The sequence below is a fragment of the Eulemur rufifrons genome, chromosome 28 (genome assembly GCF_041146395.1).
Source record: "Eulemur rufifrons isolate Redbay chromosome 28, OSU_ERuf_1, whole genome shotgun sequence".
In the NCBI taxonomy this organism is placed as follows: Eukaryota; Metazoa; Chordata; class Mammalia; order Primates; family Lemuridae; genus Eulemur; species Eulemur rufifrons.
Genome location: NC_091010.1, coordinates 56,102,205 through 56,129,716, shown reverse-complemented (window position 1 = coordinate 56,129,716; position 27,512 = coordinate 56,102,205). Strand labels below are relative to the sequence as shown.

General features: G+C 42.8%; 1 protein-coding gene across 2 annotated transcripts in view; it reads right to left on the bottom strand.

The window, feature by feature from the left end:
• Positions 1–26,707, bottom strand: part of ACSL5 (acyl-CoA synthetase long chain family member 5) — a 41,590-nt gene extending 14,883 nt beyond the window's left edge. Inside the window, exons 1-7 of one of the 2 annotated variants that reach the window (XM_069460389.1) lie at positions 26,554–26,707; positions 9,178–9,362; positions 5,933–6,041; positions 2,586–2,650; positions 2,353–2,454; positions 1,648–1,747; positions 494–672 (exon numbers count right to left, since the gene is read on the bottom strand). In XM_069460389.1, coding sequence (XP_069316490.1) covers positions 494–672; positions 1,648–1,747; positions 2,353–2,454; positions 2,586–2,650; positions 5,933–6,041; positions 9,178–9,333 — 711 coding nt within the window. In that variant the 5' untranslated portion in view covers positions 9,334–9,362; positions 26,554–26,707. Of the gene's footprint in view, positions 1–493; positions 673–1,647; positions 1,748–2,352; positions 2,455–2,585; positions 2,651–5,932; positions 6,042–9,177; positions 9,363–24,429; positions 26,497–26,553 lie in introns of those variants that run through there. The other variant, XM_069460388.1, reaches the window with a different exon arrangement.
• Between the last annotated feature and the right edge of the window lie 805 nt (positions 26,708–27,512).

The following is a 27,512-nucleotide window of genomic DNA, read 5'->3' as shown; positions in this document are numbered from 1 at the left end:
CAGGGCTTTAACCATTCAGGGCTTCTCCGACCAGTCATTGTCCTGAGCAATTTACATATATTAACTCATTTAACTCTTGACAACACCTCTGTGAAGTAGGGGCTATTTTGATTCCCATTTTATGGCTGGGGAAAGGGAAGTATGCAGCAACTTGCCCAAGATTGCCTAACTATTAATAATAGATGTGGAGCTGGAACGTGAACCCAGGCAGCCTGGCTCCAGGACTATTACTTAGCTATTACTAAACTCTGTATTTATGCATTCTCTACTTAGAATCTCTATGCAGCTGGCCATAGTACTTTGTCCTTCTCTGGCATGGGTTTCTGAGTTGTCCTAAGAAAATTATTCTCAAAGCTTCACAGCACAAGTTTAATTCATTCCTCCCGTGCCACCCCTGGAGAACAATAGCCCTGTGCTCTTGTGTAGACGTCCTGCAAGTTGCCCATGGATTTGGACCAGCCTTCGAGTTGCAAGCTGAATTTCAGACCCATACCTCAGCATCAGACAGGGCTAAGATCTCAACTCCAGTCTTCTCCCCTCTGTGCTTCAGGTCGTCATCAAAGGGGTCCATGAGGATGACCATCTTCAGGCCTGGAGTGAGGCCCTTCTCTACATTCCCTATCAGGACTGATGCCTTTTGGGGAGTATCACAGATCACTGTGGCGATATCAGCTGAAAGCAGAAACAGAGCCACGGGTCACCCTCCTGCTCTGCTACATACTCAATTGCCTTGCAAGGAAGAAGAGATTTTTAAAAATTTCAAAGCTAGCAGGTCCCCAAAGGAGATTATGTCTGCAAATCAGATTTATAATGTTGAACCTGAAACATTCCATTGATAATAAATGAGCTTAATTGAAACAGAAGCACATAGTTTTCTTGCATGCTGCTAACACGTTTTACGGTTTATAGAGAAACCATGAAATTCCTTCTGCTTAAGAAAAGTCATACAGATGATGTGTATAGATGACTGAGGTGTGGTCCTACCAACGTGTTTTATTTTGAGGAGAGGAGTAGGGAGTAGAAGAGGAAGGAGGGAGAAAATGGGATTTTTAGCTGATAAATATTTTATGATTCTAAATGTGATCATTTGCTTTGATACTTGTTTGTACAAATATAAAGCTTCTGATGGTATCTAGTGTTCAAATAGATCTACTCATTTCAAGATAGAAAGTGTCATCTTGGACCTGTGAAAGGACTGTTACTTGTCCATTGAAATTGGACTTGTTTCTCTAACAATGGCAATTTTTTCTATAGACTCACCATGGGCATTGGCACATGCTGGTTAACTGTACTGACTTGAATTTACAAAAGTAGAAAATTAAATCTGTAGCTTCACTGTGATTTAGTCAATTAAGCTCACTCTATGGTCTTTTATCCAGTGTGTTCAAAGTAAGTAGTCTTTTCTCTAAACTGTATTATCATACTATGTCACCTGAAAGCATTTCATTGAAGCTTCTATCTGTGTAGATCTCTGCCTCATGGGCTTTTTGTAACTTCCCTATAAATTATATCCTAAGTACTACAAGATCAGAAAGACTTAAGCATTTTCTGGCCACAGCAATTCAAGTCCTCTAAAAGTAAGCAGAGATTGAGGAATTACTCAGCATTAAGAAAGAATCAAGTTGTAATGTACTAGCAAAGTTTTACCTTTGTTGACAATATAAATGATGGCTTCTGCTCCCAAGGTATCATATAGGGGGACGGCTACCATGGAATATGTATAACAAGCCCACTCAGAGATGATCCACTGTACAGAGAGAAGTTCATGTAAGCATTGGAGAGCACTTTGAAGAGTATTCATTCATTCAGCCAACAAATGCTTATTTGGTAACTTTTATGTAAAAAAAAAAAAAAAAAAAATCACTATGGGGCCAGAGGGACTGTCACTGACAGGCCCAGAGACAACTACAATACAAAGGTAGACAATAATACAAAGGTAGAGAGTGGTAAGTTTCATCCATAAGAGGTGTGGAAAGCATTAGGGAGTCTTAGGGAGGCAGAGATCACTTTCAAGGGTGAGGTCAAGGCTATTTGGGACTGCTTTGGGAAAAGTGAAGAAAACTGGGCAGGGCTTTAGAGGACTGGTAGGATTTGGCTGTAGAGACAGAGGTAGGTAGGAAGAAGGAAGTGAATGAAAAAAGGTAGGCTAGCATGACATCACTGTGTACATACACATGACAAGGTAGGTCAGAATCTGCCTAACTCTTTCAAGCAGAAGAATAAGCAGCATGAGATACTGAACTAGCTTTGGTAAGTCATTAACAAGTGCCAGAATGCTGGGTTAGGAGTGGGATTTAAAGGTTTTAAACTTAATCCTGATTCATTTCCCTTAGTTAGCTTCAACATAGTTACCTCTGGCCTATTCTGAGCAAAGATTCCAACAAATTGGTCTGATGATGGCTTATGTCCTTTATGCAAGAGACAGGAGCCCAGGTACTCTGCTCGGTCAGATACCTACAAAAAGAGAGAGAGAGGGAGAGAAAGGAAGAGAAAGGGAGAGAGGTGTCAAAGCTCAAGTGAGACCAAATTAGCTCAGGATACTGTATTACCAAAAGAATCTTTCTAAAACCATGGGCCTGACTTACCTGTTTGTAGGACAGCCATCTGTAGGGCTGGTTTGGTTTTCTGTATCCCAAACAGGGCCCATTGTCTAAAAATATAATATTAAAAGAAAATCAATTCCAGTGGCAAATCTTTTGGACCAGAGAAGGTAAAAAGAGATTAAGAAGAGGCAAAACATAAAAGATAAATCAAACAAGAATTTGAGCTGCTCTTATGTGGCCAAAGTCAAAGGAAATGCAAAGTCAGAAAGTTCTCAAAGGCTTATAAACTATGCTTGAAACATTTAGGAAATGCTACGAAACAGGAGTGGTTCAGTGTTGGATATGTGACCTCTATGGTCACGTAGGCATTCAGAGAAAGCCATCCCTGTGGGCTAGCCTGTGTAATGTGACCAACACAAACAGCCTGTATTGAAAAATCTTAGATTGAGCTTCCCTATCATAAAAGAAATACATGTTCATGAAAATGTAGGAAAACATCAAAATATGAACCATCAATCTCATCACACAAATACCGTTAACACTGACATTTCCTTCTATAGCTCCTTTGCATAGTTTTATGGAGTTATATCCATTCTACATATTTGAAATGAATATACTAATTTGGAATTCTGCTTCCTCTCCCAATTTGATATAATTATTTTCATGTTATTACGTCTTCTCCGTAGAGATTTCAATGGCTAATCCATGAAGGGCTGTACTGTAGTTGACTTTATCTCATTGTGGGTATTTAGATTCTTTCCAAGTTTGACACCTTAAATAATGCTAAGTATTTTCAAATCGATAATTTCAAATTTAGACCATTTCTTAGAATAGAGTCCCTAAAATGAAACAAGTGGGTTGGAAAGGGTAAGGGAGGCTCAGAACAGTCAGGCTTTGGATACCTAGCACCACACTGCTTACCAGAGCAGATGTGACAATTCACTTTCCTCCCACCAGCAACTTACCAAGTTTTATCACACTAAACAGTGTCTTTTACAAATGTCTTCTGGTCTGATAGTTTTGAAAAGTTATTAGTTTAGTCTAAGTCTCTTCAACAGCTAGTAAAGTGGGACTTGTCCCCTTATTTATTAAGTTTTATTTACTTTCACAAATGAATCATCTGTTCATGTGTGTTACCCATTTATATGAGTGTCTTCTAAGATACCAAGGCTCTTAAAAAAACTACAAGAACATATGCACGCATGCACATACACACACATACATTTGCCTTCAATATTTTTCCAATTTGTGTCTTACATTTGCAAACAGAAGAATTTAACTTTTGAACATCTAAACTACTCAGCTATACTTAAAGTTAAAATAAGTCTGAGAACATCTATTTACTAGAGTAAATAGTCATCTCAATTCTTAAAACTAAGGCATGGAAGTTGTGATATTAGGCTGAAGAACAACGCTTAGTGGCTGAGAAGCCCCCACATCTAAGCCAGAATGAGCCTAGTTGTAAACAGACAAGCAGAAGGGAAGGAAATTTTACATAGAGAATCTAGCCAAATTGCTGAGAGGAATACAGGTCTTGCCAAAAGGGAGTATTCAGAGAGAGGGTTACTAGGAATTCAGAGGCAAATCAGTGAACTTCTATACTAAAGTCTAGAGGGAAAAGGAAGGAAAGCAGGAAAGAGATAGCTACTCTGATTAAAGAGATATAAAAAACGATGAGGAGGCTGTCCACAGGAAACATTAGTGCTTTTCTTCCTGTTGAAACAGCTGCATGAAAGCCCAGGAAGTAAAATCTTGGACAGTGACTTTCCCTTACACATGGCGAGTCCTGCCTGGTCAGATGGTTGGAGCCAGTGCTACCCCAGCATGCGGGCCTCGGGTGGTCTACCGAGGAATGAGATCGTTGGTGCTAACATTAATCGCTAATGATAGTTACCGTTATGGAATGCTTACTCCATGCCAGGCACATTAACTTGTTCAGTGTTTCCAACTATTATCTTTTCCATTGCCCTTAGAATTATGAAGGCCTGGCACAGCTTCTTCAAGCTCACCCAGTAAGTGGTAGAGCTGACAAATGCGAAAGAAACTATTTTGCGTTTCCTTATCACTTCCTGATTGATGAAAATGCTAGCAGAGGCTGATGGCCAAGGAACAAGTCAAATAATTGGCCCAAACGGGCAACAACTCCGATTTCATTAAACTCTGTGCCCTGATCACCTTCACCCTATTAGTCAAACTCCTGACCAGGCAACAGCCTAGCCTTTGATTAACTTGTGCAACTCAGACCTTGTTAAGTTCTAAGGTGTGGCCATCTGCAAAGGGCCCACCCATCAACAACTTCTTGGCAAAGTTGCCACCCTAAGCTAAGTAGAATTCAAACTCTGGTATACAGAATTCTCTGGAAGCTTTGTTAAAAATACAAAGCTTCCTGAGGGTTATTAGTTCTCACCATCTAGAAATTTGATTCAGTGAAACTAAGGTGGAGCCAGAGGATGTATATTTTAAACAATAGCCCCAGGTGATTCTCAACATAGACAAACTACTGGCTAGGAGTTAAAAGGGTATATTAGGGCTGATATAGTCAACCCTCGATAGGACCAGAAGTGTCATTTTTCTATGGAAGTAGCCACACCAGATTTCTCATGCCTGTTTACATGAGAAACCATCTTAGCCTTATTGCTTTAGCTTTAATTTAGCTTTGAAAAACATCCTAAATGAAGTATCTTATGTGCCACATAGAACCTGGTTTGTTTTTATTTGCTGTAAGCAAGTTAATTTTGAAAGAAAACATGTCTCCAGCATTGTCTTCAGTGATATAAGATATAAATATTAAGGCTGGATCTGTTCCAAAGGAACTTATCAAAGCCCATTTGATGGTATATAAGAAAGTCCAAAGGTAATTTCATTCAGTGATCCTAAGAGTGGCAGCATGGGCCAGTAGTGTGGTATTGGAGTTAAGGAAAGGCAGGAAGTCAGGAGTCCTTTCTGCTAATCCTGGCTCAGATTCCCTATCTGTAAATGCATGGAAGTGCATTTGTGAAAAGCATGTTTCTAAACAAATGCCCTGCACTAGTGAGTTAGTCAAAATACTGTCTTACACTCTATTATCTCCTTGACTCTTTAAAAACGATGTGGCAGGGAAGTTCTTGTGTTAAGTGAGAGACAGATTCAGAGAGGCAAAGTGGGTTGCACAGGGTTACACAGCTGGAACTGGAAGAACTGTGCTTCACACTGGAGTCTGTCCCACATTGTTTCCAGGACCCATCCTGATACCGCGCTAACGTCTCCTCTACTTTGTATTAATATATTGGGAGTCTACTGAGACCACTGCATCTGAACAGCCAGGGTTTTAGGAGTGAGACAGGGAAGAAGAGGTGTGGAACAGAGTCGACCTCAGTCTTCTTCAGGCAAGGACAGACTGCCAGGCTTACCAGACACCATAAGTCCTCTTTGGAAAATTTCATACATCGTCCTGGCATCTGAGAAGTAGTAACGTATTAGGTCATTGTTCTTCTGGGAAGGATTCTTCCGCGCTCCTCCCTAAGATATAAGACCAAGTTTAGGCCAAGTCCAAGTCTCTCATACACTTTCTGAAACCTTTGTGGATCGTATTGAAGAGAACACAAATACTGATTTTGAGGTTACAGGAATGTTCTTTTTGCTATTCAATCAATTGTTTAAATCTCAAAATTGTAGTATGTTCACATCAGAGAAATTTTGAAAAATATAAAAGTATAAAAAAGACAAAAAAATTGATCTGTAATATCACCACCCAGAGATTGTCATGGTTATGTATTTGATAACCCTCTTGGAATACATATACAGAGGACAGAGTATATGTATCTTTTTTAAGAGACAGGGTCTCTCTCTGTCACCTGGGCTGAAGTGCAATGACACCATCATAGCTCACTGTAACCTCAAATTCCTGGGCTCAAGCAATCTTCCTGCTTCAGCCTTCTGAGTAGCTGGGACTACAGGTGCACACCACCATGCCCATGTAATTTTTTTATTGTTTACTTTTTGTAGAGACAGGGTCTTGCTATGTTGCCCAGGCTGGTCTCAAACTACTGGCCTCTTATAATCCTCCTGCCTAGGCCTCCCAAAGTGCCAGAATTATAGGCATGAGCCACTGCACCTGGCCTATTTGTATAGTTTTACATCTTTTTTTTATTATGTCAAGTTTAAACTTCTATTGAATGCATACTGTTTGTTCTAGGAACTGTGTAAACACTGTAAATGTGAGTTAAGGCAAAATAGCAACACTTGAGCACCTCATAAACTAGGGTTTTTGGAGTATAGGTGAATGATGAGGGGAAAAATACAAATATGAATACTGTGCTATACATGCTGTAATAAAAATAAATACAGCATTTGGGAAACAAATGAAACAACCATTTCTGTATTAAGCAGAATGGTTACAGGGAAGAAAATATATTTTAACAGAGACTTTGAAGATAATTAGGCATTTACCAAAAGGATGTGGTTTGGGTAGGGTAGGGTAGAGGAGGAAAAAAAAGGAAGAATAGTCCAGAGTGAATGAACAGTGTAAAGGAAGGCACAGAGGCAAGAAAACACAGTGCAGAGCCTGGTGCATAGCTAGAAAACAGGGTATTTGAGAAAGAAGGAATAGCTAGGGATTTATAGAAATGTCAGCTGGAACTAAAGGATCAGGCCCTTGGATGGATCCCGGAGCTACAAGAACAGCTACAGGCAGGGTCCAGCCCTCTTGAAAGTTAGTCTAGAGAGGAATAGGCATCAACTGAATAAGCATTCAAAATGTAAATTACTAGCCAGGATAAGGGCTTTGGAAGTATAGGGTAGCACATGAGGCTGTAACAAGGGATCTGAGATAGTCTAGAACATCAGGGAAGATTTCCATGAAATGTCACAGGAAGACAAAATATCCAAAATAAAGTTCCTTATCTAGTGAAGGAAGATAGGGCCTTGCTGTTTGTGTACATGCATGGGGTGAGGAAGAAGGAAGTATCAAAGATGATTTATATTTTTAACTTTAGGCAACTGGATAAGAAGAGACAACATGTAACTGTGATAGAGCAGGAAAGCCTGTGTGTGTGTGTGTGTGTGTGTGTGTGTGTGTTTGCGCGCGCGTGTGTGAAGGGAAACTATGTGCAATAGAGAGACTTGTAGAGCTTGAGTTACTTATCACTGAGGTCAGAACTAGAAAGTCAGATTTGAGTGTCACAGCCTTTAGGTACATTTTGAAGTTGTAAAAGTCTCAGCTGTGAGGATTTAGAGCAGGCATTGGCAGACTACAACCTGTAGGCTGAATCTGGCCTGCCACTTGCTTTTATAAATAAAGTTTTATTGGAACACAGTCATGTTTATTTGTTTACAGATTGTCTGGTACTGTGCTTTCACTCTATAACAGCAGTGTGGAGTAGTTGCAACAGACCCCGTATGGTCCTCAAAACCAAAACTATTTACTGCCTGGCCTTTACAGAATATGTTTGTCAACCCCTGCTTGAAAGAAATCAAGACATACTGAGAATGAAACCCTAGGATGATGAGGGGAAAGAATCTAAGTGCCAAAGGAAGATTGTTTTAAAATTAGGAAGAAATCTCATTGAACAGTATCATGAAAGGCAAAGGAGGAGTTTCAAGAAAGAAATCTCAAGTCAATTGAGAGGAGGGCTGAAGGAAAAGTTATTGAATTTAGAAATTAGGTTGTGAATGACCCAAAGTGCATTGGAGGAGATGGTCCTGGTGAAAGGTCAGATCTCAGTGGGTTGAAGTTCAGAAGAGGAAATCAATAGATGACTCTTAAAAAATTCTGGTGGGAAAGGGAAGGATTGAGAGGAGATTGAATATAGCAGGGTAGGAAGATGCCAATGAAAATTGAACATGCGAGTGTACCAAAAAGGAGGATGTTGGAGAGGGAAGGTAACTTCGAGTGAGATTTCTGAGTAGATGAAAGAAGATTATAAAAAGAACAGAACCCTTGTGAAGGAACAGGAATGCTTTTATTCTCTGAAGAGGGCTACAGATCAAAATTGAAGAGATTCATGGAGGCAGAAGGAAAGAAATATGAAGAGAACATTCTTAGAGCTTTCTGTTTGCTCATAGATACAGGAAGCTGGGTAACTTGCTGAAAGCCAGGGAATGAGCCCAGTTCAACTTCTACTAGTTTTAAGAAGAATAAATTTAACTCAAAGCTAGAATGTAACTCAGGGTAATGACTTCTTTACCATTCTCAGACATTGGGTATCTCAATGAAAATATTCTCTTGCCCCCCAAAGTACCCCCAACTCCATCATCTAGATCACGGGTTGGCAAACTTTTTCTGTAAAGTTTAGATAGTAAATACTCTAGGCTTTGTGGAACACATATCATATTTCTTGTTTTATTTTTCTTTTCTACTTGTCCTTTTAAAAATGTAAAAACTATTCTTGGCTTGCTAGTTGCACAAAAAAGGTGAATAACATATGGTGCCAGCAATCTACATCAGGATTGGCAAACTACATATGACCTTTATTATTACAAATGAAAATGTGCTAGTAATAGAAGTTTAAATCTGTAGGTGGTTTGTCAATCTGTAACCTAAAAGGCTTACTTTTCCACACTACACTCAATCTCCTTCATGATTTATCTCCAGCATTGGAATTACAGTGTGCATCCCATCAAGGTTGACAAAGTAAAAAGATGGCTGGTACGTTACCTCAATTCCCACAGACTGATTGTTTAGGTCAATAAGAGGTAAAACTGGTGAAGGTCTGTTGATCAGCCACAGGAAGATGGCAGCTCCAAATGTCAGGATGCAGATCAATGCCGGGGTTGGAAGTGGGGAAAACAAAAAGTTAAAGATAAAAAGCATCTTTGTGAATAGCAGCAGGAGATTCAGACCTTAAAAAAGGGGAGGGAAGGGAAAGAAAAATTTAGAGGAAATGGCCATATTTTTTACTTGAGAGTTCTATGTTTACAGAAGGACACACACACACACACACATTTACACACACATCCAAACCCTCCAAATAGAGTTGGACCTCGCTGGCAGCAAAATTTACCCAACTGTTTATCTTAGCAATGTTGAAAATAATAGAACATATTCTCCTGCCCTGCTACTTGACTGTCCTCACACAAAGCGGAAAGGATCAAAGGAAACAAATTAATCATTTCCTAGACAATTTTGAGAAACGACTGGCCTTTTATTTTTGACACATAAAGCCCAAAAGGTGGCCTGCTGGGCCCAACATAAGCTGGTGGTCAGAGGAGGGTGGGCCAGAGAGCTGCTTCTGCCCACGCGGACTGAGGGCCAGGAAGGACTTTTCTAGCTGCATTTCCCTCATATAAACCAAACAGAAGAGGAGGCCTCTGTAGAGGTGACACCACAGGTTTTAGAAATTAATCATTTTGCATGAAATGCAAATGAAGGACATTTCCTGCTGGCCAAATATGCCTTACTGCTTTCTTTCTGGAGCATCAGAAGGGGTCTCAGAGATCAACAGTGTTACAACTCACTATGCCCAACATCCTCTCCTCCAGGGAGCCCAGAGGAATCATTTTTCCACGAGGCAAACATTAGCCAGGTACACAGTAAGGGCGCCGGAGAACGGACCCGACACATGGTGAGCATTGAAGAGTTAGGCCAAGAAGAGATCTCAAGAAACTTTTAAGCAAAACAAAGGCTTTCCCCAACCCAGTTTTTCTTATAGCTTTCAGCCAACTTCAGTTTCAAAGTACTCTAATAAGAGGAACCAACTTGGGAGTAAGTCCTAGGAACATACCCTTGTTGAAGCTATCTTTTCCTGTGAAGCTCTTGCCTCATAGCTTTCAGACTTGTTTAGGCTAATAATAGCAGCAAACACATGAGCACTTACTGTATGCCAGGCGCTGGGCTGGGATGTTTACATGGTTCATTTAACTTAATTCAAGCAATGCCATAAAAGTAGGATTTCACAGAAGAGGAAATGGACCATTCCAGGGATAAAGTGACTTGTCCAAGTTTCCACACCATTCCCCATTGCTGCTTCTCTGTTAAAATCTACAAAACCACAACCCACTTTTTCTTAGAGATTCTAGTTACAGAGTTAAAGGAGACTAAATTTGTCTGGCACCTTACCGGTGACAGCAAATGAAGTTCAGAATTTGCATTCTTCAAAGCTTACTGCAACGCCTGATGGAACAGTGCCTCAGAGATGACGCCAAATATTCCCACTCGAAATCAAAAGAACAAAGCAACCCCAGTAAAAAAGTTTTATCAGATCAAGATCACAGCTGCCCTTAGAGCTTTGGGGCAACTGCCATTAGTTAGCATCTGGAACCTTCTCCATTATGGGAAACATTTCACTCTAATCTAAGGCTTTAAGGGCACAGGAATTTTAAATGGGGGCAGAACAGTCACAAGAAACCCTGAGTCGATCATTACTTTTGTGCCCCTTAGGTGGTTATTACCTGACGTTGGAATACATAGACCCTTTCCATTTAATGGAAGAAAACTAGACTTCCAGAGACTGGGATTATAGTCCCCAGCTCCTTGTTTCCTTCCATATTGCATTTAGGGGGAGAGAAAGAAGACAAAACAAAAACAAAAGCAAGGTCCCACAGGTGCTAGGTTACATAACAATAAGGGCGCTATTGTGACCACCTGGCAGGATTCTGAGAGCTGGGATTTTTGGAATTCAGCCTTCCCTGGACTTGTAAGGTGAAGTGGCACTCCAGGATGCAGAAGCATTGAAGAGCCAGCCACATAGCCCCGGCAGAAAAAGGGGACTGCGCCAGGAAAACTGAAATTGACAGAGAGGGCTGCAGTGCCAAAGGGAAGAGAAGCCCTGTTTGTGCCGGCCCACCAGTCCCTCCGCTCCGGCTGGGACACTGCAGCTGGTCTGGCTAGTATTTTATCTGGGCTTCTTCCCTGTGCCCTAATCCGGCAAATTAGGAGATACCTACTGGCGGCTTCCTTCTCCAGTAATGGAACAACTGTTCCACTGAGGCCTTTTGCCCTCTTTTTCCGGATGGCAGATTTACATCTTAATAGAAGACTTTGCAAACAAAGTCTTCCAAATAGGATCTAAAGGTGAAACTCCTGTTCAGTTGCGGGGAGGAGGGAGAGCGAATAGCCCGGCAGGGGCAGGTGACAGGGGAGAAGTGGCAGAGAGAGCTCATGACCAGTCTCAAGGGGGCAGCCGCTGTCAATCCCAGCTGATTGTTACCACATAGTAATGTGAGCCCAGGTCACCAGGTTGTCAGATTTTCCCCTCTAGATGACCCGGAAGACTGAAGTTTTGTGAAACCTCAATTTTAACTAATGGCAAGTTTTAAGAGTCTGGTACGGGACAAATAAGAACACATCTCCGAGTTTAATTTGGACCATCGTGCGCCAGTTCCTGACTACTCCTTTTTTAGATAGACTTCAGTCATATTGCCCCCAAACAGAATGAGACTGACCACCTCATCACAAATGAGGAAGATGTTTGCAAGTTTCAAGACCACAGTCTCATGAGAACGAAAGAACCTTGTGTACACTTGCAAGGGATTTTATTTGCAGAAGACACGGAAGGATGTATTTGTCAATGGAAATAGCTTGCTCACTTAGTTTGCTATCACTGACCAGATATCCAGCTCAAGTAGGAGATGCACAGAATTTCAAATGGTTCCTCCCTGCTGCCCCCACATTTTTTTGAAATTAAGGTAAAGTTTATGAAATACAGAATTAGCTATTTTAAAATGTACAATTTGGCAGCATTTGGTACCTTTACAATGTTGTGCAACCATTACCTCTAGTTAGTTCCAAAATATTTTCATGACCATGAACTGGAAACCCTGTACCTATCAGCTGCCATTTTCCATTGCCTCCTCCTCTGAACCCCAAAAGAAAGCACTAGTCTGCTTTCTGTTCCTATGGATATAGCTATTCTAAATATTTCATATAAATGGAATCATAGAAGGTGTGACTTTTTGTGTCTGACTTCTTTTACTCTGTATCATGTTTTTAAGATTCATTCATGTCAGTACTTTATTCCTTTTTATGGCCGAATACTATCCCATTGTACAGATAGACCACAAGACCACAATTGTATAGATTGTCCATCCATCAGTTGATGGATATTTGGGTTTCCACTTTTGGCTATCATGAGTAGTGCTGTTATGAACATTTGTATACTATTTTTTTTTTTTTTTTGAGACAGAATCTCACTCTGTTGCCCAGGCTATAGTGCCGTGGCATCAACCTAGCTCACAGCAACCTCAAACTCCTGGGCTCAAGCGATCCTGCTGCCTCAGCCTCCCAAGTAGCTAGAACTACAGGCACAAGGCACCACTCCTGGCTAACTTTTTCTATTTTTAGTAGAGTCAGGGTCTCACTTTTGCTCAGGCTGGTCTTGAACTCCTGAGCTCCAGCAATCCTCCTGCCTCAGCCTCCCAGAGTGCTAGGATTACAGGCCTGAGCCACTGAGCTTGGCCTATATACTAGTTTTTGTTTGAATACATTTTTCCCATTCTTTGGGGTGTATAACTAGGAGAGGAATTGCTGGGTCATATGGTAATTTTAAATTGAACTTTCCAGGGAACCACCAAACTGTTTTCCACAGTGGCTGCACCATTTTATATTCTAACCAGCAGTGTAAGTGGGCTCCAATTTCTCCACATCATCACCAACACTACTATTTCTGTTTTGCCTTTTTGGTGGTGTTATTTAAATAGCCATCCTAATGGGAACAAAATGGTACTTCATTGAAGAAATGTCTACTCAAGTCCTTAGCCCATTTTTAGATTGAGTTGTCTTTTTAGTGTTGAGTTTTAAGAGCTCTTTATATATTCTGGATATTAGATCCTCATCAATGATATTATTTGCAATATTTTCTTTCATTCTGTAGATTGTCTTTTTATTATCTTGATAGTCTCTTTTTCAATGTACAATACACTAACACATTTTTAACCTTATAATATTAGCGCTAGAGAGGATTTGCAATCATATCATCTAACTCTCTCACTTTTTAAATGGGAAAACCTAAGGGCCTGGGAGAAGGTGAGACCCCTGGGTCACACTCTTGCTGGACTCTGAGGCTCTGGTTACCATTCCAACCTTTACAATCTGTTAGCACTTCCAGATGTGCTCAAATAAATGAGGGGGAAAAAGCCACCACCCTTCTTGTCATGTGTCCTATATGACTCAAATTACAATTCTGGTTCAGTTGCCACATAGAACACCTGCAAGCTGTTGGTGTGATGGCATTTTCTCTTCTCTTTAACATCACTCCTAGTTGGGAAAAAATGGGTTAGGGAGAAGGGCTAAAGAAAAGAGGAAAGAGTTCTGTTGTACTGTGTCTGGGAGTTCCTGTTTCAGGTCTTCTACAAATGGCTGGGCAAGCCACAATATGCATTAGGATGCCCATGCCAAAAAGCTTACTCCACTTTTTGACATGGTGAGGGTGACACACCTTGGCCACAGACCCTAGGAGGCCAGTTTGTCCTTCCCTTGAATTCCCCTAGGCCCTCCCCCACCCTGTGGTGTTAATGACTGTAGCCAAAGCCTCTCACCTCCTGGCTTCTAACATGTTTTATTCTCAAGCTAGCTGAAGGACCTTCTGCCTACATAACTTTGTGCAAGCTTCCTGGACCAGTCTTGGTGTCTAGGTTATGACCACCCCATATTCAGCTTTGGATTTTTCTCCTTTGTGGATGTGGGGCAGCTTTTCTTCATTTAGTCTCACTTGCTTTAGATAAAGTCCCTAAATGGCCCCTTCTACTCTACCATTTGGATTTTCGGTCAACTGTGTTTATTGCTATGAATCTTTCAGGCTATCCCTATAGTCTAAAAATCATTTTTTGGACAGTCTTTGCTTTTTAAAAGATTGTATTTTTCCTACATGTACTCCACTCAGAGCCTCATCTTCAAGTCTGTTCTGTTCCCACCCCAGAGTCTCTGTGTGTGCTCTTCCCTCTGCCTTGAACACTTCCCTGGATCTGAAATGGTTGTGTGTTGCTTGTATTAATAGATCAGGCCTCACCTCAAATGTCACTTCCTCTGAAGCTAGCTCTCTGACCACCCTCTTTACTGTGGTCTTTCCTCCCCAGTCAGTGTCACAGGCCTTGCTTTCTCTTCGCCATGACACTGTTCACCATGTGAAATAGTCCCAGCGCCTTATTCTCCATTGCCCCCACTGAGTGATATTCTATGAATAATTGGAACAGGGAATTTTGTTTTGTTTACTGCTGAGAGTACACCATGCCTGGCACATAGTAAGTCTTTCAAAGAGTGGTTGTTGGATAAATGAACAGTTTTCTACTTCAGAATTTTCTTTTCTAAAAACTCATTTTAGAACAGTTAATCCATGTTTCTCCAAAGTCAAACAATCCCCACCCTCAAACTCCCAAATCCTAGATCATCAGAAATCACTCTGGCCAATCTTCAGATGGTTACTCCCAAATCAATACTTGGGTAAGGTGTTGGATTAGGAATGGTGGATGGTGAAAAGGGTGTATTTCTAATACACATCAAGGACCCTTCAGGATAAGGCTACTCCTCCAGGCTTGGAGGAATTGGGATGAAGTGATCTACATTGGTTAAGTGGACAGAAAATCCAGCCAAGAAATAAATCACTCTGTTACTCTGGGTTTCTGGAATTCTAAGGATGATAAGGCAAATGATCTTTGCTTGTAGGCCTGGAGAATTAATTATTTTCTGTGCAATTATGAGATAGAAATTGCAATGATAAGCTTTTTTTTTTTTTTTTAAATCTGCCTTCTAGAAAGTGGCACATGTTCATTTGGATTTAATTGGTTTCTCTGTTCTCTTGCATGTATGGGCTCATCCTATGGTGACAGAAAGCTCATTAAAAGGGAGACCAGAGTCCCCAAGTGCTCACACCCAATTAGTCAACACATTCTTCCATGCTAGCAATGATTTACTCTCTCCTAGAGACTATGTGCAAAAGCCCTTACAACTCATGACTCCTAAGGAGCGTATGTGTTATTTAGGGACATGAAAGTTTTGCTCTCTGGGCTGAGTTTTCAGTTTCTAATCCACCCTCCACTATTATTTCCCCTAAATTCCTGCCACCCTCAAGTTAGGAGGCTTCATCTCAGTCCTTAACCACATAGTCAATATTTTTAGACACACCCCAAAGTCATGGCAAAAGGTCAATAGGACATTATAAACCAATAGCTTCAGAAGAATCTGATAACCTTTTCCTTTAGAAGCAATTAACTGGAACAAGTCATGTGCTCTATTCCAAGATCCTTCACGCAGTTTCCACAGAACCCTAGGGCCAAGGAATTTTTTTAAACCTTTTCTTATACCAGTTTACTTTTCTGTATCACATGTAGTTTTCTTCTACTAGGGAAATAAAAGATAACGTGATTTGAGACAATGATCCTGTTTCACAAAACTCAAATAGTCCAAGAAAAGCCTGATATGGAAAAACACTGTTCCCAAGGAGAGCAAATCTCAGCTACTCAAGCTGTTTAAAATGATTCGAAGATCAAAAGGGTTGACATTCTGTTAGATCTGAGATAAAAATCTGTAGTCATATTTCCCAATCAAAAAATAAGACAAAACCAAAAAGCCAGTTGAGAGGAGGAATCCTAAAAACCCTCTTAGGTAATAAGAGGCGGTCAGTACTTTTCACTTTTATAATTACTGAGATAATTCAGTAAGGTGGCCAATTACCAAAACTAGTATCCAGAAAGTCGATAGCTTTCCCATATTTCATACAAATAACTAATTTGGAAGTCATGGAAAAGATGGCATTCACAATAGTGTATATAAGAATGAATGTAGTGTATATAAGGCTGGGTGTGGTGGCTCACACCTGTAATCCTAGCACTCTGGGAGGCTGAGGCTGGAGGATTGCTTGAGGTCAGGAGTTCAAGACCAGCCTGAGCAAGGGTGAGATCCTGTCTCTACTAAAAATAGAAAAAGTAGCCAGGTGTGGTGGCACATAACTATAGTCCCAGCTACTTGGGAGACTGAGGCAGGAGGATCGCTTGAGCTCAGGAGTAGTTTGAGGTTGCAGTGAGCTATGATGATACCACTGTACTCTAGCCTGGGTGACAGAGTGAGACTGTGTCTCAAAAATAAACAAAATTTAAAAAAAGAGTAAGTATTTAAAACCTACATAAAAGAAGTTTAGCTGTGAGGCACAAAAGAAGCCTTGAAAAATGGAAAGGTATACCTGAAATAGTCAAAGGTCCTATCTCCTTAAATGTGTCTATACATTTAATACCACCCTAATAAAGACCAATAGGATTTTCTTGGGAACTATAAATCTAATTCTAAAGTTCACCCAGAAAAATAAAACTTACAAAATGAGTCAGAATTTTTTTTTTTTAAATAACAGGAATTGGGTAGTTGGCAGAGAGGCAAACATTACCAAATTTAAATACTTATCATAGAAATATAGAAGTTTTCTCCTGGTCATAAATAGACAAATTTGTTTAATGCAATAATCCTGAAATACACCCAGTAGATGCCATTACATACTAAATTGCATTTCATATCAGAATAGATTTTTTTTCACTTACAATAAATGTATGGAGAGAACCAGCTAGCTGTTCAGAAAGAATATGTAAAGCTGACTACTGTCTTAACTTCAACAACAAAAATAAGTTAGAGATGGAGCAAAGACAAATAAAAAACAATGAAAACCATAAGAGTATTTTGGGGCAAAAAGGTAAGAGAGAAACCTTCTTTTATTAAATATAACCTTGGCATGAGAAAGACTCAGAATAAACATAAAGCCTATAAATGAGAATGTTGGCAAGTTTGATTACGTACAAATGTTAAAAAATATTTGTCCTGTGAAAAAGATACCAGAAACAAAGTCAGAAGATAATTTGGAAAAAGTAGCAAATTCCCCAGATAGGGAAAGAGCTAATTTCCTCAATAAGGAACTCTTAGAAGTTAGTTAAAAACAAAACACAATCCACTAAAACGAGGGCAGAGGGAATGTCTAGAAAGCTCACAGCAGAACAGTTAACTTAAAATTAGGGAAAGACATTCACCTTTGTTTATGGTTTTAAAAAATGCAAATTTAAATGAAATGCCTTTTCCCGATGCATTAGATTAGCATTGATGAAACAGTGCAGAATGCAAAGTTAATTGAGGAAATGTAAATTTGGCACAGCCTTACAGAGATGTGCCCATTGTCTTCTATCATAATTTAAAATGTGTGCCCTTTGAACTAATTTATGATTCTATCACCAATTTATCTTGTAGAGAGACATCAGCTCAATAAACTGCATCACAAATGACGTGTGCAATACTGGTTAAGAATGTGGGCTCTTGAGTCATACTACTTGGGCTCAAACCCTGCTTGGTCATCTTTTCTTGTGCCCTAGGGCAGATAACTTCACCTTTGTATGACTTCTTTTCTGTAAAATGGAGATAATGATGTCTCCCTCCTAAGGCTGTCATCATGATTAAAGGAGTCAATGTATTTGCAAAGTTCTTATCACCATGCCTGGCATATAGGTTCAGGTGTTAGCTATTACATTCATCATCATTAAAGCTATAGGATTGTTCCTAATACAGGAGCCCAGGAAAGTCTTCCTCGATAGGACAGTAACCAAATAAATTATAGCACTTTCACACAATGGAACTCTCGGCTGGTATTAAAAAGAAGGAAATAGATCTGTATGTACTGATATGAAAAAGGCTCCTTGATCTACTGCCAACTAGAAAGAAAAAAACAATACATGGACGATGTGTACATTATCCTTGCAATTGTGATGAATTATACGTCCATTTGTGTTTCTGGCAGGATGATCCTCATAGGAAGAGATAGATGGAAGAGGAGAAATCATGATTGGATATTCCACAAAGTTTTGGGTGAGTACTCAATCATTCAGTCAAGAGATACTGAAGAGCTTGACTCTGTATGGAGCATTTTTCCAGATGCTGGGGCTATAGCAGTGAGAACCCTGTCCTCAGGGGATTGTATTCTGTTAGGGAGTTACGTCCAATAACTGGATTGTATAGTACTATGGAACAACACCAACAACAAAAGAGTTGGGAAAGAGGATTGGAGGTTTAGCAGGGAGGGGGGTTAGTTTTAATTAGGGAGGTTAGAGAAGGTCTCACTGGGAAGGTAACACTTGATGGTGTGTATTGTTTAATCTGAAATATGCATGCTTTAAACAAACGGACAACGAAACTTCATGTAAGTTCACCTCTGATTCAGGCAGCTAATTTAGAAAGTTCTACCGCTTTAGTTGGTGGCATTTCACATGAATGCACCTGAGAACACACCTCAGCTTTGTTTCTATTATATAAGCCTGGCCCTCCCACCTCCTGCCACCAAAGTCATGTTGACACAACTTCTTCCAAGCACTCACATTGTGTAAAATGCTTCTCAGACACTGACAGCAGTCCTGGGGGTGGAAACCTTTTTCATTCATTTCTCTAGCTGATAAGAATCTGAGCAAAGATGAAGGCTGAGTCACAGGGCTAGAGGGGCCCCTGAAACTGCGTCTTTCAACATTTACTCCAAGTAGCTGAGAAGAGCAGCTGGCATAAGATCCTGACCTACACCCCGCAGATAACTCCTCAGCCTCTCACCAGTGCCTGGGTGCTCACAGGAAGGGGCCCCCTTATCATCACCCCTGAGACATGCCGGGGGGAGCAGGGAGACAGAGTTAGGACCAAAGGACGCCCTGTTAAAATATCAGGTAGTGGTTGAATCGTCATTTCCATACCCGGGAAAGAGTAAGTTTGATTGCTTAAATAATTTTTTTTTTAAATGGCGGTTGATATTAACCTCCCACGTCTTTCTTCCTAGTGCAGTTGCTAGGCTGCATCTAACAGCCCCAATTTGTAAGACAGCTGGCAGGGAAATGTAAGAGTCTAGGCTGGAGACAGGTTTCCTGGCCCACAAGTGAGCGCACCATAAATAAATCATTCGGGCAGTCGATGCATATTCACTGGTGATATCTTTGCTGCCAGATCACACAGAAAAAGCTACAGGAACCAGAGGTCAGGAGGGTGGTGAGAGGTGGAGTAAGACTAGCTCTTTCCTGGGATTAGGGTCTCAGTGGAGCTTCCTGTGACCCCATGGACATCTCTGGGATGATAGGCCTCCCTGTACACACCACAGAGAGGCCCTCCTAGCCTATGGACGCCACTGCACCTAGCACGGTGCAGCACCTGGGATACAAAGGAACCCACTGGTACTGAGCCACCTTCTGTTTTTCTCGCCATTGGCACAAGTTGAGAGAAAGGCAACCAGGCAGGGGAGTCTGTTGAAGGAAACAGATTGCAGAATTCAATCCCATAATGAACACAGTATGCTTCTAACTACAGAGTGGGACAGAGTCTGCCAAGTCTTCCTCAGGAATGCCACGGCCAGGGGCTTCATACCGTGAGAAGGGCAACACTAGGAGCCCAACCAGAGGGAGGTCAAGGTTCACTCATCGTGTGTGCATTTGGGTATTTGAGCACTTACCGTGTGCCGGGCAGTGTGTTCAGCATAGGGAAAGACCGAGTGGAGTTGCTAGTTTAGTAGAGGACACATCCAACTCCCCAGGCAGCCACAATACTTTGAGACTAGTGCTCTACGGGGTGCGCCCCAGCTTTGGCAGCACTTGGGGGGCTGGAGAAGCATTTGTCTTGCGAGAGATCTATTTGCCCTCTGCACTTTTAATTTATTTGTACATTTACTTTCAATAAGGCAAACAAATGTCTTGGACCTGTGTGTCTGGCACTGGGCCATGTGTTGAGGGAAAAACACTTAGAAGATATAGCTCCTGCCCTCTGGGGACTTATGGGTCTATCTAACACTAAAAACTCTTATGAAATGATTCAGTGTGTGGGATGAGCTCATGGGTTTGAAGAAGGGAGAGGCCAGTGTAGACTGGGGTAGATTCAGACAGCTGTATGGAACACTGGAACTTCAAGGATGTGTGTCCTTGATCCCCTGGCTTTATTGCCAGTAGTCTCTTTTCCAGGGGCAGTCAAGGATGCTGATCCCACCAGTGACACCAATGGCAAGGAAGGCCCCAACTATGATTCCAGCCAGGGTCCCTGTCACCAAACCATCTTTCTCAACTGCTACCTGTGTTTCTCATCCACTTTCTTCATGGGCAGACCAATCGTGGCATTAGGTTGGATGAACCTAAGTGGAAGGGGAGCAGGTGAGTGCTCAGATGTGCTAGGGGCACTAAAGTGGGACAAGCATGTCATATAGGGGAGGGAAATAGTGAAGAGGTATTTCTGATGGAAGTGGAAAGTCTATCTTTAGTTGAAAGGGAAAAAAAGAAAATGCCTCCAAGAAGGATGAATGAGACAGTCTTTGGGGCCCAATGTAGACGCTGTACCCCTGGGGTCACTTCATTTACAAACACCACGGGGCTTTGGGGGGCCAGGCCTTGAGCAGTCCAGCTAAGTGGTATTTCACAGGAGAGCACTTGTTAAGTCAAATACCAAGAGCCTCTTAACTCAGGTCATTAAGAAACCACAGGGTGGTGACAGGAAGTGACAAATCCCACTGCAGTGCAGGTTGTATAGTCAACCTTGATCCCCCACTGTGCTTCAAACAAATCCCAGTCCAATGGCCCTACCTTGAGGAGAACCTTGTCTCAGTAAATGCCCCCAAAGGGCACCCCAAGCCGGTTGCTGACCACATGAATTATAAGAGAACGGAGCAAAGACAACCAGTGTCAGAAGTTCACTGCATCTGATAAGAGGGTCTGTAAAAAGATAGGCTGGACAAAGGGCTAGGACCCTGTCACCCATGCCAGCATAAACACGGGGTTAGGAAACAGGTTGTGAAAGAGGCCTTTCTGCCTTGGTTGTCTGCAGAATCAGCCCTCACACTGCCTCGTTGGACCAATGGTCAGGAGTCCCAGGATTCAAAGTACGAACAAGCTTTATTGCCAGCAGTCTCGTGTCCAGGGCAAGCTTTCAAGGCTACTGCCTTTCCAGGTACCAGACCAAACAGCTCTACCGCTTACTGCTTACCACGTGTGTGGTCTTGGGGACAGTGCCTTAATGTCACTGAGCACGTTTCCCTCAACTGCACACAGAAGGGGCAGGTGATAATCCCTATTAGAGGGGATATTATCTGTAGAACTCCTGGGGCGCTGTCAGGCACATCGGGAGTCCTTAGGAAAGATGAGCTCCTTTCCCCTCTTTCATTTATCTCAATTTTCAAGTTCTTGCCAATATCAGACGTTCTATTATGAGATGTCCCAAAAGAGAAGAGATGATCATGGTCTTCGCACAGTAACTTCCCTTACACCAATGTGCAGAGGGCTTCACAACTCCTCGTTTCTATTTGAACAGAGCACTTCTAGTTGGAGGATCCATGGTCTATCTCTGCCCTAGCCTCCGCCCCCTCACCCTCCACATCCTCCCACAAGCCACTCACAACCTCACAACGCTTAGAGTAGAAGCAAGACTGAGAGATCCACTGGCTCCCCTGAAAAGGGTTGATACTATGGCCTGGCCACAGCAGCACCTGGATTGTCTGACTTTCCAACCCCCAAAACTCATGTATCCATTCCAACAGAATGAATTGAGAACCTAGGAAGTGTCAGACGTGCACCAGGAGGAAGAGCTAGTGAGAGCGTCCCTTTCTGACGTTAGGATGTGCAGTCACGTAGGAGAGAAATAGACCCAGACGCATTTACGGCAGATTGTGGTAAGAACAGTGATGGCCGAGCTTACGGCTGCCGGGGACACATCACCCTTGCAGGGTGCTGCCAGGCATGAGAGTCACCTCTGGTTGCACCCCAGCTGAGGGTCAGAACATCTGCTGGCCAGGCATACAAGATAAACATGAGTAGATACTCTCTTCTTGGTTCCTAAAAAGTTGCCAAATCCTGGTTTGGGAACTCACGTGCCTGGAGATGGAAGGATATTTTTCTTTTTTTGAGGTTCAATTTACATAATATAAAATTAACCATTTAAAGTGAACAATTAAATGGCATTTAGTATATTCACTACATTGTGCAACTGTCACCTCTATTTAAAACATTTTCATTACTCCAAAAGCAAACCTCGTACCCATTAAGCAGTCACTCCCTCCTCCTCCCTCCTCCCTGCCCCTGGCAACCACCAATCTGCTTTCTGTCTCTATACATCTGAGGTGGAGGGATTTTCAAAAGAGAAATTTCTTCCAGTTTATAATTCTTTGGTTTATGCTCTAAACTTGACTCATCAGAAATTGAGGCACATCTCAGCTTTGGAGCTAAATGAGCCAGAGTTCAAATTCCAGCTCCAATGTGCCCAGTTTCTTTATTTCTAAGCCTCAGTTTTCTCATCTATAAGACAGAGTAGCTACTTCATAGAACTGTTGACGATCAAAAGATAAAAGCCCCATAAAACACTAAGCACGGTGCTGCCCCATAGAAAATGCTCAACGACTGGTAGCTGTAATATTTGTAGTTCTAGGAAAACATCAACCCGGAAACACATGCAATAATATGTGAACTCATTACCTGTCTGAATCATCATACATAAACATCTCTTTTACAAATAAAGTTTTCTGGGCCCTCTGAAGGAAGGCTAACCCTACATGAGAGTGGAAGAAGGATGACCGTTTTTAGCATCAGACTGCCTGCAGCTTCAAATTCCAGTTTGACAACTTGCTCGCTTTGTGACCTCGGGGAAGTTGCTTCACCTCTCTGAGCCTACTTTCTCAAACATAAAACGGTGAAACCATCCACTCAGAAGATAGTCTTGATTAAATATAAGAGTACCTACCACGTGCTAGTACCCCCCTGGCTTCATCTCTCTCTCTCTCTCTGTTCATAGTTCTCTCTCCTTCCTAGACCTCCAGCCTCTTTGAAGTATCTGTGGCCCAGTGCAAGCTGGACACTTAGGCATGCAGTCATATGCTGATATTGCTCTAGGTGTCTTTGCCCTCAAGTAATTATAACACAGCCTGAGAGAGAAGACTATATCAGGTCAGGACCTAGACAAATGCATGGTCGAAATGCTCTGTTTGATCTGGATTAAAAAGTGTTTCTAAAAAAATAATTAAATTTGAAGACATTTATCTAGGGCATGCCAGCCTGAATTTTTCTAGCATCTCCACCACCAGCATATTATTACACACCATCTACTTATCTGTGTTACCTTTCTGTCCCAGAAGCAATTGCACTTACAACTCTTGTTTTATTTAGGTTTTTGTTCCTTGTATTATGCCAAATACACAGGCAATGCCTACAAAATTTTGTACCCTATCTCTTCCAAGACATATTCTGTGTTCCCCTGCAATATTGGTGGATCGTTGGGTACCGCCACAGAGGGACCCCACGCCTGAATATGGAGGGAGGGATCACACCAAAACAATTGCTACATTTTTAAAAAAACTAAATCAGTCTTTTATTGTAGCATTTCAGACTCTGCCTGTGTTACAGAATACCAATCACCTAAAAGTTAGAGCTATAGATTCAATCCCACCTTTCAGATGACCAGAAAAGCTGATAACCACAGGAAGTATCAAGCCCCCACCGTGGAGTCCCTTCCAAATGCTCCCTGAAGGTACTTGAAGTTCACCTTGGATTTAACCTGTGGCCCTACCCCTTAAAATCAGTCCAGCTTCATTCAGAAACCATTCCATCAAACTCTCCCAACTCATCCGTCTCATCCAGCAGCTCTTACCACAGGAAAGAGGCACAGTCCAACATGAAAGTCGAGGGCCAACCCCCAGCCCACTGCAGAGAGCTATGCCTGGTGCTCAGACCCACAAAAAGAGGTCTCTGCTGTGGGCCACCTCCCCTGGGAGAGGCAGGAGAAATCCACGCCAATCCATGCCCCCCATTCCTCCTTCCGCGTACTGCTCCTGACATTCATGTCTGAAGGTGTCCCTTACAGACCTGAGGGAGCGTGACGTGGAGATGGGACACAGCAAGCCCTGGGTCCCAGGATGCTTCGCTGAATCAGGGGTCAGGATGCTCCCCCCAACCAGCCTCCACCACATGCTCACAAGACTCCCTTCCTGAATACCACACCCCTAGACAGTCCCCTTACCCTGCGAGGGGGCCGCATCTCTTGGTGCTTCCAGAGAATGGGGCTTCTTGGCTCCGAGTTCTTCCTGGCACACAAGTCCCTGTCTGTCTTCCCTCACTCCCCAGTTCCTCCTGGGACAGGGAGGCTTCCGAGAGTCCATGCAGGAGGACGGCCCCCGCTCAGAGTGTCCCCAGTTCTGCCCTGCTCTGAGCTGCCCCGACTCAGGCCATGGCTGGGCTTTCTAACGTGCTCGGGGACTTCACTTCCTGGTTTTTCTTTCACAACTGAAAGTGGAAGTGTTCTGACCAGGAGGAGAGAAGCCGCCAAAGCTACCCTGGCTCATTTTTCAAAGCCTTAACACCGGCCCGTAAGAGCTGGAACAAAAGCCAGCTTACATTAGCACAATTCACCCTGTCCTCCTCTGTCTGACTACCTCTAAACCAAGACAAAAAAAACTATAATAAAATGGCTTGAGGTGCCCCTTCAGACCTCTAGCGCCAGAGAGGCAGAGGTGACATTGTTCCCTGCTGGATTTGCAGGACAGGACAGTCCAGCTAGAGGGCCCCTCAGCCCTCCGGTCCAAGACCATGTAACCCCTGTCTCCAACCCCAGAGCTGCCAGCCGTAGTCCCCAAAGCAGTCCTGACAAAGACAAGAAAATAGATAAGCCAGTCAAGAATGACAGGCACAGCCAGTCATTAAACTGACGTGATTTTTTTTTCTCAGACACATCAGCTCCAGCCTTTCACACCTCAAAATTTAAGTTAAAAATGTATTCTGCTCTCTCTCTCATCCCCCAGTGCCACCTGGATGTTAGTAGCCTCAATTCACCGGAGCTGTGGCACTGGGGCCGCCACCCTCAGATCTGGAAGTGGAAATAACAGGTTCTCCTGCCTCTTCCCCACCTCACAGACAGCCCTGATTTAAGCAGCGCTTTCCCAGCCTGGATCCCTCCCCCCAAAGGCTCACAGAGAGTTCAGCAGGAGCCGGGCTCTTTGTTAGAGTAGATTAGGATCTGTTCTCTCTGTGGGGAGAAGGTCCTAAAAGCTTCCAGCTAAAGAAGCTGGGGTGAGCTGTGCCCCAATCTCAGAGCACCCAGGGCTAATCCCTTGGCCTCATGGGAGCCCTCTTTGGACATGACATAAAAGACAGGAAGATGAAGGGCAGCCCTTGGTACTCCACTTCTGGGTCCTGTCACGGCTGGAGGAGCACTTGGCTTTTGCTTGGTTTTAGGAGCTCAGCTCCCCAAGAGGCAGCTTCCTCCAGAGGAGAGCAGAGGACATCAGCGTGGGTGTCGAGTCTCAGCCGCTCTAATACCTCCGGGCTCTCCACTGGGTGCTGTCTTCCTTCACCAACCAGATGAAGGGCTCAGGGCCGGGAGAAGAGGAGGCTTTTTTATTGGTCTCCTCCAGGATTGATTGCTCAAGTTCGAAAAGGTCTAGGTCATTCTAAGGTCCCATCAGAGTTGCATTCCTATCCCATCCTATGTGCACATGAGTGACACCTTCAAGAGTTCGGAGTATAATGGGAGGTTTTGGCAGCACACAAGAATTCTGCACCATGGAGCAGACCAGTGAGGACTCAAATCCTAGCCACACCACCTCCCAGCTCTGTAGCCCAGGCTGTGCTGTCCACAGTCTGCACACACTGTTCATCCATGAAATGGGAAGGACACCACCTACCCATGGAAAGCGAACAGCCAATGAGTCACCTACCTAGAATAGTCCCCAGCACCTCACTGAGTATCTGCTAAGATTCCCTTCCTCTTCTCCCTTCCATGTGGGAACCTCTGCCATCAGCAGCTTCTAACCATACCGAGACCGAAATTTCTGAATGGAAGATGAAGACCTACATCCTGGCTTTGTCTGTTTTAGTACATCTAGTGGAATTAATGTTCTCTCCCAATTCCATCTCCTGCTAGCATTCAGACAGCTCAAATGTCTCCGCCCCCTTTCTAATTGATTTTTTCCTTTGCCTCCTAGACACGTCAGCTGAGATTACTACTCAACTAAATGTAATATCACATTATAAAAGAACCTGAGGCTGAGAATAGACACGTGTCCCACCTTCCTCCCCCCGCCCCCCTCAATTCCTGCTATCTCATAGATGTATAAACTACGGAGCAGGTAGTACCGCTACAGCTTACCTTGTAAGAAGACTGTCACTTCCCGGGTGCAGGGAGTGCTCCCCTCACAGCTGGCTGTACTGGTTCAGCTCCACATTCAGGCACCTCTGCCCTTTTCACGGCTCCCGAGACAGGGCCACTCCTGAAACCACTGTGTACCGTCCTGTGAGTGGCCAGTAAGGTCCCCTGGAACCTTCGAACCTGTTGCAATGGAAGTTCAAAGGTAGCAGTTACCTGTTCAAACACTCGCAGTAACTTCTGACAGGGAGAAGTGCAGACCTGGCAAAAGTTTAAAATAAGAGATTGTTATGCAATGGGCTTAAGAGGAAAGGAAAAAAAAAAAAAAAAAAAAACAGATCAAAACAGCCCTCGGCTCAGAAAGCCAACAACAAGAGAAACCTTTTATGAAACTCATACCTCAGGGAAAGGAGAAGGGGTAGACAGGGATTTGCATCTGCTTTTGTGGGACAATTCTAGAGACTGTGATAGGAAGAGGAAGGTCTAGATAACAAGAGGAAAAAGTGTTCCTTGCAAGTAGGGTGAGAGAAAATGAGAAGCTGTTCTCACTGGCTTGAGCTACAACTTTAAGATGCAGATTAAGTGGAGGTCTGCATTTGAAAACCAGTGGTGTTCTAGAAGGGACCAGTGTCCCCTACAGAATTAGAACATCTCAGGACAACCAAATAAGCCAGATCAGTCTAAAGTCTAGCGTCTAGACTGAGAGACACGCTTAAGTGCATTGTATTTACAATGCAGAATCATGGACACAGTCTGCCACACCCACAGTCCAGCCTATCTTACTCTCTTTCCCTGTTGAAGTCACTAGTCACCACTCTAGATTCCGAAATCATTAAGACTGCAAGGCATCATCACTAAACAGAAATGATACCTAGAGAAGAAAGAGGCCCTGGAGACGTGTACAACCTCTATTTTATAGGTGAGGCCAATGAGGCCTTTTCAGGTGAAAGAAGTCACCTGGA